Source organism: Aplysia californica, unplaced genomic scaffold (assembly GCF_000002075.1).
Source record: "Aplysia californica isolate F4 #8 unplaced genomic scaffold, AplCal3.0 scaffold00552, whole genome shotgun sequence".
Taxonomy (NCBI): Eukaryota; Metazoa; Mollusca; class Gastropoda; order Aplysiida; family Aplysiidae; genus Aplysia; species Aplysia californica.
The window spans coordinates 324,404-339,403 of record NW_004797822.1 but is presented as its reverse complement, the minus strand read 5'-3'; the positions used below and the strand labels follow the sequence as shown (position 1 = coordinate 339,403).

The 15,000-nt window shown below is 39.8% G+C and overlaps 2 protein-coding genes across 2 annotated transcripts in view; both read right to left on the bottom strand.

The window, feature by feature from the left end:
- Positions 1–58, bottom strand: part of LOC118477189 (A-agglutinin anchorage subunit-like) — a 9,153-nt gene extending 9,095 nt beyond the window's left edge. The window contains exon 1 of the mRNA XM_035971985.1: positions 1–58. This exon is cut by the window's left edge and continues 433 nt beyond it. The gene's annotated coding sequence lies outside the window, so the exon portion shown is untranslated.
- Positions 59–1,034: 976 nt separating this feature from the next.
- LOC101853257 lies at positions 1,035–10,533 on the bottom strand. The gene is made up of 3 exons (XM_013087166.2): positions 10,142–10,533; positions 4,434–4,602; positions 1,035–1,269 (listed from the first exon to the last, which is right to left on the bottom strand). The coding sequence occupies exons 1-3, from the start codon at positions 10,182–10,184 to the stop codon at positions 1,035–1,037; spliced, it is 447 nt and encodes a 148-aa protein (XP_012942620.2). The 5' UTR covers positions 10,185–10,533.
- Positions 10,534–15,000: the final 4,467 nt, after the last annotated feature.

Here is a 15,000-nt window from a genome sequence, read left to right as displayed (position 1 = left end):
AAGTATGTAGGTAGATGTGTTGACAAGTGGATGTATTGTAAGTTGAGAAATAGACTTGGAGTATGCTATAGATCGGTCAACAGATGGCTAAATAGATTGCCAGATATCAAAATACATACTGGCACGCACGCACGCACACACACACACATACACACACGCGCGCACACACACACACACACACACACACACACGCATACGCACACACACATATCTATCTATCTATCTATCTATCTATCTATCTATCTATCTATCTATCTATCTATCTATCTATCTTTTCTTTGTCTCTCTCTATCTATCTATCTATCTATCTATCTATCTATCTGCAAGTATAATATAATGTATAGTGTATAGTTTTTTTTTAAATATGTATCTATGATTTATAATATATAAACAGGGAGAGATGCCCTCTGTCCCCCCCCCCCTCTCTCTCTCTCTCTCTCTCTCTCTCTCTCTCTCTCTCTCTCTCTCTCTCTCTCTCTCTCTCTCTCCCTCTCTCTCCCTCTTCCACATATAAAAACGCTCACATACATATTCGAATACACACACGGGTGAACACACACACACACACTCACAAACAGACACACACACACACACACACACACACACATCCACACACACACAACAAACACACCCACGCACCCACACGTCAGTGAGGATCATTGTCAAGTTGTTAAACAGATGTGGGGTTTGATTCTCTGGTAGGGAAGGTATCGAGTATCTCAGTCTGCATCTTGGAGTGTAAACACCAGACACAGAACAGCCTTCGAAAGGCAACGTCAGAGCAGCCCGCTTCCAAAATCACAAAAGTTCTCTCCTTTGGGGGTAGGTGGGTGGGGGGTAAAATAGTTTTTGTAAAACGATTATTTACACACAGCACACATTATTATGCAAACACGTGCGCACAAACATGCTCACATATGGCAGACAGTTAGATATACAGACAAACCAATAGATAGATAGATAGATAGATAGATAGATAGATAGATAGATAGATAGATAGATAATAATATGTGCCTATTTTATATTCTGTAGATTCAGTGAAACTTCTTACCTTTCGTCTGGCAGAAAAAATATTTTTTGTCGTCACATTCGATGGGAATGACCTTTTGATTCTGACCGTTGTTTTTACAAATTTTCCCGCCTCCACGGTTTTCATTCTGCGTCTTCAAGACAGTGTAACAGTTCGATTCTTTGATTGGTGACAACGACATTCCGTCGACACACTGGCTTCCATGCTTGATCAAGTTCAGAAATGCACATCTGTGGCATCTGTGGAAGCCAGCAGTTATTACATGGGGAACAACTCTGTCGTCTCTCTCCCCCCTCCTTCAACTACTTCTCGAACCACCATACCGTTTGAAAGTATAGTGTAAGTGTGATAAGGCTACTTTAAGCGTTTGAGAACACTCCTCTTATGAAAGCAAAGAGTTTGCCTCTGTTATGGACTCGGACTGCTGGTGTCCACAACTCGTTGACGTTTCTTTCTTCTTCTATAACACATACCTTAAATTGTATTTCTGTATAATAAAAAAAAAAAAAATAGTGCAGTGAGAATGATATATTTTTTTCACAGTTTATTGTTAGTATCCACGATTCCTTTATATAGCTGTTTCTCTTTCTTATGTCCATGGTTAAATCAGGATGAAAATAAATCGCTGTTTTTCACGTCTTTGCGTGCGGGTCTAAAAATTGGATGACTAACAAAATTTAAAAGACACTTCAATGAAGAACACAGAAGATACATATTTCGCACGCTTCATTTATGCTGGCCTTCCCAGGATCAGAACTAATGAGGGATTTATTGCATAGAACTAATACATCAAAATCTTCACATATTTTCATCAACACTACACTTAAACGCACGCCTATGAACACTGTAAATACACAGGTAAGTTATTTTTAAGACTCATGGGCAGAATCCCCCTCACACTCCCCGCCCCCCCCCCCCCAAAAAAAAAACGTAAATAATTTGTAATTATATATATATGTATATATATATATATATATATATATATATATATATATATGTATGTTTGTATAGTCTTATGTCACAGACTTGATTTATAATACCCAAGACTACGCGCTCTGATGTACTTCCAGTTTTCCATGAAACGCACATTTAACTCTATTTCGGAACCAAATGAAGGGCAAGGAGGGAAAGATTGCATGCACATTTGACTATAGCGAGACCGGAGTTTTGCCCTTCATTTGCGCGCCCAAGGTGTGCACCAGCGCTGAGAAGTTTTCGTAGCAAAGAGCGGTAACCATGGCAATGCTCGGTCCAGAGTATTATACTTCTAGTTTTTAGCTTACACTGAAATGTGTTGGCAGGAATGTGTCGTTGTCACAAGATGAGCAATTTGCAGGCTAGGCTACTGCAGATTATTAATTGTAGTGATCATGTGTATGCACCCAAAAGGCAATGTTTAATATAAAACCCAAGTAAAGAAACGTTTTTTTAATTGCTGGATAAATACTTTTTAAAACTATATATTATTTTCTAAGTCTTTTTATTTGGTCTGTGGCCTGTGATAACAACGCCACGCAAAACCATGAACCCATTGACTAATTAATAAAATGAGCCAACAGTTTTTTCTTTAACGCGGAAGGTCGAAAATGAACACACTATAGCCTACATGAAATAACATTGGGCTTTTTACTTGCGCTCCTTTTTGTTTGTTTTTCGCCCTTTCATGATAGGCCTATTTTTTACTAATTGAACGCACTTTAAAAAGCCCAGTGCTGTTCAGTTAAGGCTGATGGAAAGTAATATATGTAGTATTAACATTTGTATAGCGCATATCCCCGCTCGACAGCAAGCTCTATACGCGCTTTACAATCTATATCATTATTACCCCAAAGACTCCTGAACACTCAAAACATTATCAGCTTACCGGGAAACATACTATGTAAGCCGCTGATTAAGCGCTCAAACACTAACAAATTGACAAGATCTTTTGCTGTCTATAACCAGGTAGCCATTCCGACGTGGGTAAAGTAAAGGGAATTTCGTGTAAAATGCCTTTCCAATGACGCAACGTCGAGCCCCTGGATGGATTCGAACCCACGACCTTACAGTTACGAGTCACAAGACAAGCAACACCAGATCGTTAGGGTTGGCAAGGCCCAGGTGCGATGAAAGTCTACCGAAAAGTATAGCATTGTACACAAGCTTCGCTCAAGAGATAGATTTGAGCGCGAGATAATGACTTTTAATTAATTAAAGTAGATGTACTCGTAGTTTCGGTAAAGTGGGGCGAGAAAAAGGGGCACAATGGGAGCAATATGAATACACATATTTTGGAGGATGTTACATGTCCATTGAAAACAAAATTGTTCTGTAAAGATCAAAACTTCATTCTGTTTGCACTGTACTTAATATGACCTTTTTTTTTTGGGGGGGGGGGGGGGACGGCCAAGTCCGTAATTTGTAAACTTCAGAAAACAGTTTTTATATGTTAGCTTTGAAAGAACAACAATTAAAAAGGAAAAAACATAAACAGACACTCGATGAAGCTGAAAGGGCCCTTATTGATAATAATGTTAAATGAAAGCCGCATTCCTCCCCTAGAGATTCCACTCTTCAGATTCCTGTGTCCCAGACACCAGACTGAGGTTCTGCGTGTCTAAAAAAGGAGGACCCATTTACAGTGCTGTTCAACATCGAGATTCAAATGTTCAATTGTTTGTGGAGGTTTTTTGTACAATCAGTCCAATCCCCCCCCCCCCCTCTCCCCCCCAAAAAACAACAACAACAACCAAACAAACAAAAAACTAAACAAAACAAAAACAAAACAAAAGAAACGATAAAAAGACAATAACAACAGCACAAATAAAACTCAAAAGAAAGACTTGAGGAGGTTCAAGTCCAGGGAATGCGGTGATCATTCATGTGTACGCTTTTGGCTTATAAATCGTTGCCCAAAACAATTCTTGCAACTTTGCAAGGGCCACTCTTGACGTGTGGGATCTGGCCCGACCTTTCTGGAACCAGTCCTCCTCAACAGTATACATGTAACATGTTTTCTTCTCCAAATTTCTCTTAAACATCCTCAGCACGGTGAGATATATTCGTCTGCTGTGACTGACGGTCCTTGTTTTACCGTCTTGGTCCTGACACCAGAACAAGCCTGTCGTGCCTCCGTAGTTGAATGCTTTTAAGATGCCAAGTTTTACGTTTTACCTAAATTTGGTTAAAATTTTTTTAAACTTAGAACTCGGTCACGTGTGCGGATTTTCTTCATTTTATCTACTTCGACGTCCCACAGGTAGATTTTTTAGGGGTTCGCAGCTTTGTTGAAACTGGTGGATATATGACCGAATTATTGCACTTTAATTTAATTTTTTAGACACCCAATTCCTTTTCAAAGTCATTGAATACAGAAATATGATGATCATGAAAATAGAGGGAAAAGTAAAGAAAGGATACTCACCTGAAATGTAGATTCAGACTTGCTAACCCTTCCTGGAACGCCGTTACTTCCTCGTGACCTTTTGGCATGGCCAAGTACCCATATTTCTCCTTGGAAAAAGTGCCTGCTTCACACCATGGGCGCTCACACTTGTACAGTGTCCACCTCACACATATCTGCTCTGCCTTTACTGTAAAATGGAAAAGACAGATAAAAGCTAATTTAGGAAGCTACAAGATCGTTGTTGCTCTTTCTTTTAAAACAGGACATACACGATAAAATAACCATGTAAGAAGCCATTTTGATACAACCCAAAAACAAACAAACAACAGCAAAACAAAAGAAGACCAAATCAAACAAGCAAATAACAAAATGGCTAACAAAAAACAAAACAAAAAAACAAAAACAAAAACAACGAAAGACAAATATAAAAAAAACGCAAGTAAAATCTCATTTAAACAGTTAACACATAATATAGATCTAATACAATTGTTGAAATCATCTCTTGGGCGGATAGACACAGTGGCGAGACGTTTAACTTGAGATATCCCGAATATCCAAGTTACTAATAGAGGTAAAAGAAAATTGTACTCATTGCCACACAGTAGTTTCTGTGAACACAGAAGTAAAGTGAAAAAATTATAACTCTTTACCTCCCCAAATGATGTTGAAGTCTGTTCTGCCGGGGGAAATAATTGCGTGTAAAGTGCATTGTGCTTACCTCCGACTGAAGGACATGCGCCAGAGTACAGCAATTTATTGTTCCTCAATATTATCCACATTATTGTTACTATTAGCATCCCCCACCCTCTCTCTCTCTCTCTCTCTCTCTCTCTCTCTCTCTCTCTCTCTCTCTCTCTCTCTCTCTCTCTCATTCTTTCTCTCTCTCTCTCACTCTCTCTCTCTCTCTCTCTCTCTCTCTCTCTCTTTTGTTTTTTCTCTTTCTCTCTTGCTTCAGCTATCTATCTATCCATCTATCTATCTATCTATGTCTTCCGGGTGTCTAAAAAAAACCCATTTAAAGGGCAATAACTCAGTCACAGTTAGACAAATTTCAATGAAAATTTGAAGAGATCAAATTCAACCAAAGGGGGACATTACCCTTGTCAATATGAACAAAACTGAACCACCAAATTTGAAAAAAATAAAGTGTTAAAAACCTTAACCAAAACTGAGTGAAACGCAAATCTTTGCAGTTTCTTACAAATTAACCGAGCTGTTCTATTTCAAATAGTCACTATTTGTACATTGAATACATGTTTAGACAAAATTTATTTTGCCAAATAACCCCCAGAAGGTAATGGCTATTTAAATCTAGAGGTTTTGACCATTTATTTTTCTCCATATAAGTTTCAAAACAAAAATGTTGAATAACCCCGTGATATTTTTTTTTTTTGAGTCGATTCTTTGGGTGTCCTGTTCAACATAAATTATGTTTTAGCTGTTCGATCGTTTATGGCTTGTTTTAGTACACTCTGTCTGTCAAAAAACACCTTTTTCACCAAGGTAATAATTGAAGGGGCTCAAGTTTGGGGTAATGTGGTGACCATTGATTTGTAAACTTACTGTTTTTGGGGCGTTCCCCAAACATTTCTTGCAACTATACTAGAACCAAAGACATTTTGGGGTGTGGCCCCATCCCACTGGAACTAGGCCTCTGCAACGTAACACCTTCTCCTCCCCAAACTTCTTCAAAACTTTCTCAGAACGGTGAAATATCCATCTGATGTGACTGTCGTTGTTTTACCGTCTTTATCCTGAAACAAGAACGGGTCAATCACGTCCCTGTAGCTGAACACTTTTTAAAAAAAAAATAAGTTTGTGTTTAACACAATTTGGGTTGACATTTTTAAAACTTGATATTTGTCGACAACGTTGAAGAATTTTCTTCTTCATTACAAAAACGATTTTCTCATGAATTTTATTTGTACGAAGTTTTATTAAAATCAGTGCTCTGATGACCGAGTTCCTGTCCTTTAAGTGGGTCCTCTTTTTTAGGTACCCTCTGTCTATCTATCTATCTATCTATCTATCTATCTATCTATCTATCTATCTATCTATCTATCTAACAGCACCCCCATTTATTTAAAACAATACTTGCCAATTTCAAGGCGGTCTATTTCTACAATAAATATGTATTTGACCCGACAGAGAGAAGGACTACATTCAAAACGGAGCACAGGGAAATGATACTGCCAAAGCACTGTGGAAGCTGCCAAAGCACGCCGCCATCGGTTGAGTTGTTCCCTCCTCCCTATCGTAAAAGAATTTTCATTAAACCAGTTTTGACGATGATCTTTTTGGTTTCATTAATGGGCCTGTTGGACTCCACGAAGAAATCTTCGAGTGAGAGCGAGGCTCTTTTTCGGCTCCATGGTCAATATAATAATAATAATAATAATAATAATAATAATAATAATAATAATAATAATAATAATAATAATAATAATAATAATAATAAATGACATTAATTATATAGCGCTCAACCTCGAATAAAGCACACAGGCTCTGATTGCTTTACAATATAGTACAACATACAACAGTAACATAAACGTCGTGTTCTGACAAAAGAAAATTATTCCAAATATTCATCCTATTAATTCAAACACAAAAACGACTTCAGCTGACATTTGAATAAATCAAAAGATTTGATCTCTCTCAAAGTACTTGGTAAAACATTCCAGATCTTGGGGCCTTGGTATTCAAATACCCTTTCACCCATTGTTTTTAAGTTTCATAGATGGTAAAATAAATTTCTTTTTGTCAGCCTGGTCCCAGCAACATGTGACAAATAATATTGTTCCAGCTTATTCGAGTACCCACAATACACGCCCTCCTGGTGCTGGTTCTCAGCTCTGATTTTCCTCTTGATTATTAGAAAGGCTCCCCAGTATGTTATTGGTCGTCTGGCTCCTTCAGTCTCTATGGCTTCGTTGGCAGCTTGGTCTGCTCCCTCATTTCCTTCGATTCCAACATGGCTTAGAATCCACTAGATCTTTATTGTGGTTGTGGCTTCACTTAACTTGCGGGGGAAATAATTTATATCTCAGCTGTTGCGTAGCAGTCTCTTGCAGAGGGACTGACTTTCAGTCAAGATCAGCACATTGGTCCCACGGTGGCAGTTTTATTGTCAACAATCCATTGTGTAACAGACATCATTGACTGGCATTCCTCGTGATAAGATGATGTGAGGAATGCACCTTCAGGTCTAATGATTTCTGTTCGTGGTGGTACATCATTCATTATCACTACTGCTGCTGCTCCACCTTCGCGGTGTCCTGCAACAGCCGATCTATCAATGAAAATGGTCACATCGGCACCAACCTTTTTGATAACATCCTCTGCAGCTTCACGCACCTTTACAGGATCATCATCTTTGCTCTTCACTCCTCTCAATTCTGTCCGGATTTCGATGTCGCCATGGGTCTCCCATGGACAAGCTCTCATCAGATTTATTGGCCATCGATTCTCTGCTTCAGGGTCTGTTGGGTTGATGCCCGTCCGAAACCAACTTTTCCTGCTGTTTTAGGCTTGACTGCTTGATCAAGGGCTTTGTTTCTAGGATGACTGTCTGGCAATCCCTTAGCTATCTCTGCAGACTTGAGGCATGTTCTTTTTGTTTAGGTTGTGTAGAGCTCAGTTCTGGTCTCACAGCACAGTGCTTCTGTTTGTGTCGTTTTCAGCTGACCTAATACAACGCGGAGGGCTTTGTTTTGTATTCTGTTCAAGGCCTTTGCACTGGTCTCACTCAGCCAAGGCTGCCACGCTTGGGCAACATAATCCATCTTGCTTTTCACAAACATCTGATATACCTTCTTGAGCGACCCCAACCTCATTTGGAGTTGCTGACAGCACCGATCATCTTCATTTTTGAGGTTGCACTTTTGGACACTTCCTCAATGTGCTTGTTGGAGGTTAGCTGTCTGTCCAGATAGACGCCCAGCTAGCGTGGAGCGGTGTTGAATGATATCTTTTTCCCTTCGATCTGAATTACTGGTTGCCACGTTGCCTCCTTCACCCATGTTAAGAAGAAGCACACCTTACTCTTGGTTGCATTCAAAGTAAGTTTCCAATCATTGCTCCATTTCACAACCATGTCCACAATCAACTGTGTCGCTTCATTTGCCTTTTCTCTCTGTGCGTCACTGGCCAATATTGTGCAGTCATCAGCAAACATGGAGTATATCAGCTTGGCGGAGCTTAGTTGTTGTGATTCCACGGTGTGGGGGGGGGGGATTCTGCAAGGTTGTTTATGAAGAATATAAACAGCAGAGGCATTAGTACAGGTCCTCGCGGAAGCCCTTACCTGAAATTCTGGCTCTTGCTTGTTTCTCCATTCGGGAGAACACGGATTTGTTTGTTTCTCAGGAAACCATGGATCCATCTGACTGCAAGCAACGGAACTCCCTTGTCAGCCATTGACACATAGTCTTTCACGCCAAAACGTTTTATATGCTTTGGAGTAGTACAGCAGGACTAGGACTGTTCGATGGAAGGTTAGCTTTTGTTGAAAACCACCCTCAATTCCTTGACAGATTCTGATGATCTGGTCGGTGCAGCTATGACTTTGGTGAAAGCCTGCCTGAATATCTGCAATCCACTCATTCTTCTCTGACAGGTAGTAAATTCTTTCAGCATTCATCCTTTCTATAACTTTCACGACACAGGATGCTAAACTAATGGGTCTAAAGGATGCCACATCACTTGGTGACTTGCCAGCTTTCAAGAGAGGAATGATAAGTGCCATACGCCAGCCTTGTGAGCACGCCGCTTGGTTAACTGACAGATTACATTATGCTGAGCAATTCTTTCAGTGCGAGTGGGCCAAGCTCTTTTTATGAAAGATGGTGGTATATCATCAGGTCCTGGAGCACTTCTTCTCTCCACTTGTGTTAGGCACGCTTCAGCTCTTTCATGATGAAGTCTGGGTACGATTGTTGTTCATCTTTGCTGTTCACATCATCATACAGTAAGCGCTTCAATTGGAGTTTGTTTCTTCTGCGCTCCTCTTTAGTAAATTGAGGCTTACTGATTTTTGCATAGTGCTGGGCAAAAAGCTCAGCTTTCTTCTTTGCTGATATCCTTTTTCCGCTGTGTTTCAGTACTTCGTTGGGAGAGTTGGTTTCTGGTGATCCATTTAAAGACCTGATGAAACTCGAAGTTTTTCTTTCGTCCACATCATGTATCACGCCATTAACTACCTCCTTCCACTGGTCAGTCTTTGTTTCTTGGGCAGCTTCCGAAACATCCTTGCAAGCTTGTAACCATTCCTCCTTGTGTGTGGAGATATTTTTTTTAGCTGATTTCTTTCTGAATCACTCCACGACACTTGGGGGTCATCTAAGAGTGTGATTTCTTGGACGGTTTCACCACGCTGGGACGTGCTTGTTGTCAAATGGCAGATCTTCTTGATGTCTTCTCCCCGATTTGCGAGTAGAGGTGCCTCTTTGCAGTGACTTGGGTGTCGGCTGCAGACCTTCCCCATTGGTTGTGGCTGTCTTCGTTTGGAACGGTACTCCCCGTCGTGAAGGGGACGACTTGCCTCTTTGAGTACCTGATGATGATGATGATGATGATGATGATGATGATGATGATGATGATGATGATGGTGATGGTGATGGTGGCGATGGTGGTGAGCAGCAGGAGGATGAGGAGGAGGAGAAGGGGGAGGAGGAGAAGGGGGAGGAGGCGGAGACTGTAGGAATAAAACACGACGGTTGACTACTGACCAGCGAGCAAAAACAGCAGAATCCAAAGTGTAGTAGACGCCATCGTGTCACTTTTACTTTCAGCGGAGGTGAATCTTCATCCAGCCCCTCTCCCTGCAAAAGCTTAACGAAATATTCAAACTAATGACGTTTAAATCAGAGCGCTTAATTAACGTACAGCAGGTATTAGATTATTCAAAGCCTAGTCTATACCAGTGCTTTGATTGAGTAGATGTTTTACGGCACTATCGACACAATTTTGGTCATTTAAGCGCCATATACCAGTGCGATAGGGAACACCTGGAATTCTTTTCAAAAGCAATGTCTTATGAGTACTCTGCCAAAAGATTTAGTTAGTCAGGAAAATAAAAAGCATTTATTTACTTATTATTAGGGTAATTTTATGTTTATGTAATTTGAATACCATGTGAAATGTCTATTGAGTACAGACCCCCCCCCGAAAAATCATGTCGATGATTCGAGCTGAGTCTTTACCGAACAAATGCGAAATTGTGAAATAGCAATGTAAATGAAATGAAAAGGAAAAACGTATCAGTGGTCAATAAATCAGTGTAGGGAACTAAAATAAGAGATACGTATTATCATCTCCAAATTCCCTGAGCTGTCACATGTTACACAGAGTTTTCAGAAATCGACTTTTCATTTTTTTTTAAACAAAAAGTTTGTATGTTTGTGTTTTGCTTCTTTGTATCCAAGAATGAACTCTAACTGGGATTTTCAATCTCACAGTAGGCCTACATGGATCAATCAATTCAGAAAAGTTAAATACATGTATATCGATTTGACGAGTTAGATTTACAATAGGTGCCGAATGGAAATTGTTTTCATTGCTTTGTCAAGTTCTCCGAAACGAACACCGAGTGAAGTAAATCAACCTCACTACTCAAATAAGAATTTATAGTACAAATTGTATGGATAGATAGAAAGTGTTAGTGATTTACATTTTTCCGAGGACTAGAGAAACGGGACGGCTACTATAACTTGAACTCCATAGTCATAGATGTGTACTCTAAGCATCCATGCAAATATCCACGGTTATGCATCGAACCATCGTTAAAGCAAATGGTCATAAACTGGGAGGAATACTTTCGGACACGTCAAAATGCCTGTAATCATATCAAACTACTGGTATCTTAGTTATGAGTGAAAAAAAACCCCAACAACAAACAAGCAAAAAAACAAAAAAAAAGACTTTCGAAAATGTATGTAATGAACCACGGAAAGAAGCTTTCTGGTCGCACTCTGGAACGTTCTCCGGGCAAAGTAAACGAAACCCTGTCGTCACACCAAACGCGACGTGGAATTGCCCTAGAGTCCTTTTCTCCACTGCGCGTGCCCGCCTGTCGCCCGCTTCCTCTCGATACGCGACACGACTTCACCTCGCGTGTGTCAGCTTTCTGTCAAATGGCTTTTTCACTGTGATACACGATATTTTTTTTTTTTTTTAAAGTTTTTGGTTTAGTTTTCATTCTGCTTGCTGCTTCAGATGTTTCCCATCTGGTAAAATAATGATGCGGAGGGAAGGAATGGGGGTGAAGAAAAAAAAAAGGGGGGGGGGGGGGGGTCAGTTTTGCTCTGAAGATATTTTGAGAGATTTTTTTGGGAACCCCCCCCCCCCCCCCCCCCCCCCCAAGAAAAACAAAAACGAAAACAAAACCCCAGTCTCTTGATGAACAAATAGAAGCCAATAAGAAAATGAAGCAAGATGAGTCCATGTGGGTTCCTGTTATATATGCACCGCCACCAAAACGACATCTGGGCAATACGTCACCGCGGGGAGGGGGGGGGGGTTACAAGTGTAAACAGTGTCATATGACGGTTTTCATGGGTACTTAAAATCTTCTTTAATCTTAAATTAAGTTCTTTAACCTCGAGGGAAAAAAAAACCTGCGAGATCTTTGGAACTGAGATTTTTTCTTTCTCAAAAAGTATAGTAACTCAAACGGATGGATTATCTAAACTACCGTGAACGTCATAGAATACATTGGTAATATATATATAAATACTTGGTTGAAACGATCAACTATAAATACTTCAAGTCGACAGCAAATGTCTGATTTCTTCGGGCCCTGCTATAAAAAGTTTCAAGTTGTAGACATAGTTTGGCTCAAACTCAAAATGTCTCTGTGGAATACTTACACGTTTCCAAAACTAAACCTGGGGAACACAGTGAGCTGCATCCCCAAATTGAAAGAAGTACCGTTTGTCAATGAGCTCCCAACAATTAATTTAGAAAAAAAAACCTCAATCCTAACTTGCCCGAGCCTTTTATATAAAAAATTGATTTGCAAAATAATTTAATTAACTGGTCTTATTTTGGGGGAAAAGTGGGTGGAAGAGGAAGGGGGTGCACTTTTAGAACAAGAAGCAGAGGACCATCAAAAGTAAAAAACAAGTCCTACATTTGTTTAACACTCTTTCCACGCTGAAGCGTCATCTTTGTTTAAAATATCGATTTCTGGTCGATCGAACTTTTAGGAACGCATTGAATATTTGTTTTGCTTTCAGAAGTGCGCAGGGCATTTGCTTTGATGGCAAAGTCAGTCCAATCAAGAAATTCCGAAACAATTCAGTGAGAAAAGGGTGGCATTTTTTCTTGTGAAAAGAAGTGTCATAAAAAAAGTTAGAATGCGTGTTTTTGATTCCGAATGTGTGAATGGAATGTTTAGACTTGTCAAGACCTTCTCTTCCATCTTTGTTGGCTTTTTTTTTTCATTTTGAGACATGTTCTCAAATTTCTGTTATTGAATCGATATTGTACACATATTTTCTGTTCCAGCTAATTTTCGTGAATTCATCCCCTTCTTCTTTATTCACCTCATCATATTATATTCGTCATGTGTACCATTCTTTTCCATTTTCCTTCTGCCTTCTGTCTGCTTAGTCTAGGGGTTTTCTTTTTCTCAAACATCCATGTTTTTCAATAAGAGGAGTTTGAGTGTCTGTCCATTCACTCTCGGTACATAGCAGTGGTGGTGGATAGTGAAGGGCTCACGGGCTTGAGCCCCTCTCCCCACCCACGAACTCTGTCCCAAAGCAAATGAAAATAACTAAATATAAGCAGTTGAAACCGTTGTGGCCGCACGCAAGGAACACAGAGTGATCAACTTTGCGGTTTCCTCGTTTATCCAACCACTGTTGTCTCTGCTTACAACTATATAATGATTGTAACCTAACGGCCTATCAAATGTATTTAGGGTTCAGCAAGGGACGAGGCCGTTTTCCCCGCTCCTCGTTAATGAAACCCCTTTTGTAAAAAGGTAGAAGACTTGAAAAAAGTAACACTGCACGGAGGGCTCACGCTCTCCAAGCGCTGACAATAGGGTGAAAGTTTACGACACCCTCCCCCCCCCCCCCCCCCTCTCCCCCCCAAAAAACAACAACAACAACCAAACAAGCAAAAAACTAAACAAAACAAAAACAAAACAAAAGAAACGATAAAAAGACAATAACAACAGCACAAATAAAACTCAAAAGAAAGACTTGAGGAGGTTCAAGTCCAGGGAATGCTGTGACCATTCATGAGTAAGCTTTCCTCTTGTAAGTCATTTCCCAAAACCTTTCTTGCAACCTCACAAGGGTCACTCTTGACGTGTGGGATCTGGCCCGACCTTTCTGGAATCAGTCCTCCTCAACAGTATACATGTAACATGTTTTCTTCTCCAAATTTCTCTTAAACTTCCTCAGCATGGTGAGATATATTCATCTGCTGTGACTGACGGTCCTTGTTTTACCGTCTTGGTCCTGACACCAGAACAAGCCTGTCGTGCCTCCGTAGTTGAATGCTTTTAAGATGCCAAGTTTTACGTTTTACCTAAATTTGGTTAAAATTTTTTTAAACTTAGAACTCGGTCACGTGTGCGGATTTTCTTCATTTTATCTACTTCGACGTCCCACAGGTAGATTTTTTAGGGGTTCGCAGCTTTGTAGAAATTGGTGTAAATATGACCAAGCTATTGCCCTTTAATTTAATTTTTTAGACACCCAATTCCTTTTCAAAGTCATTGAATACAGAAATATGATGATCATGAAAATAGAGGGAAAAGTAAAGAAAGGATACTCACCTGAAATGTAGATTCAGACTTGCTAACCCTTCCTGGAACGCCGTTACTTCCTCGTGACCTTTTGGCATGGCCAAGTACCCATATTTCTCCTTGGAAAAAGTGCCTGCTTCACACCATGGGCGCTCACACTTGTACAGTGTCCCCCTCACACATATCTGCTCTGCCTTTACTGTAAAATGGAAAAGACAAATAAAAGCTAATTTAGGAAGCTACAAGATCGTTGTTGCTCTTTCTTTTAAAACAGGACATACACGATAAAATAACCATGTAAGAAGCCATTTTGATACAACCCAAAAACAAACAAACAACAGCAAAACAAAAGAAGACCAAATCAAACAAGCAAATAACAAAATGGCTAACAAAAAACAGAACAAAAAAACAAAAACAAAAACAACGAAAGACAAATATAAAAAAAACGCAAGTAAAATCTCATTTAAACAGTTAACACATAATATAGATCTAATACAATTGTTGAAATCATCTCTTGGGCGGATAGACACAGTGGCGAGACGTTTAACTTGAGATATCCCGAATATCCAAGTTACTAATAGAGGTAAAAGAAAATTGTACTCATTGCCACACAGTAGTTTCTGTGAACACAGAAGTAAAGTGAAAAAATTATAACTCATTACCTCCCCAAATGATGTTGAAGTCTGTTCTGCCGGGGGAAATAATTGCGTGTAAAGTGCATTGTGCTTACCTCCGACTGAAGGACATGCGCCAGAGTACAGCAATTTATTGTTCCTCAATATTATCCACATTATTGTTACTATTAGCATCCCCCACCCTCTCTCT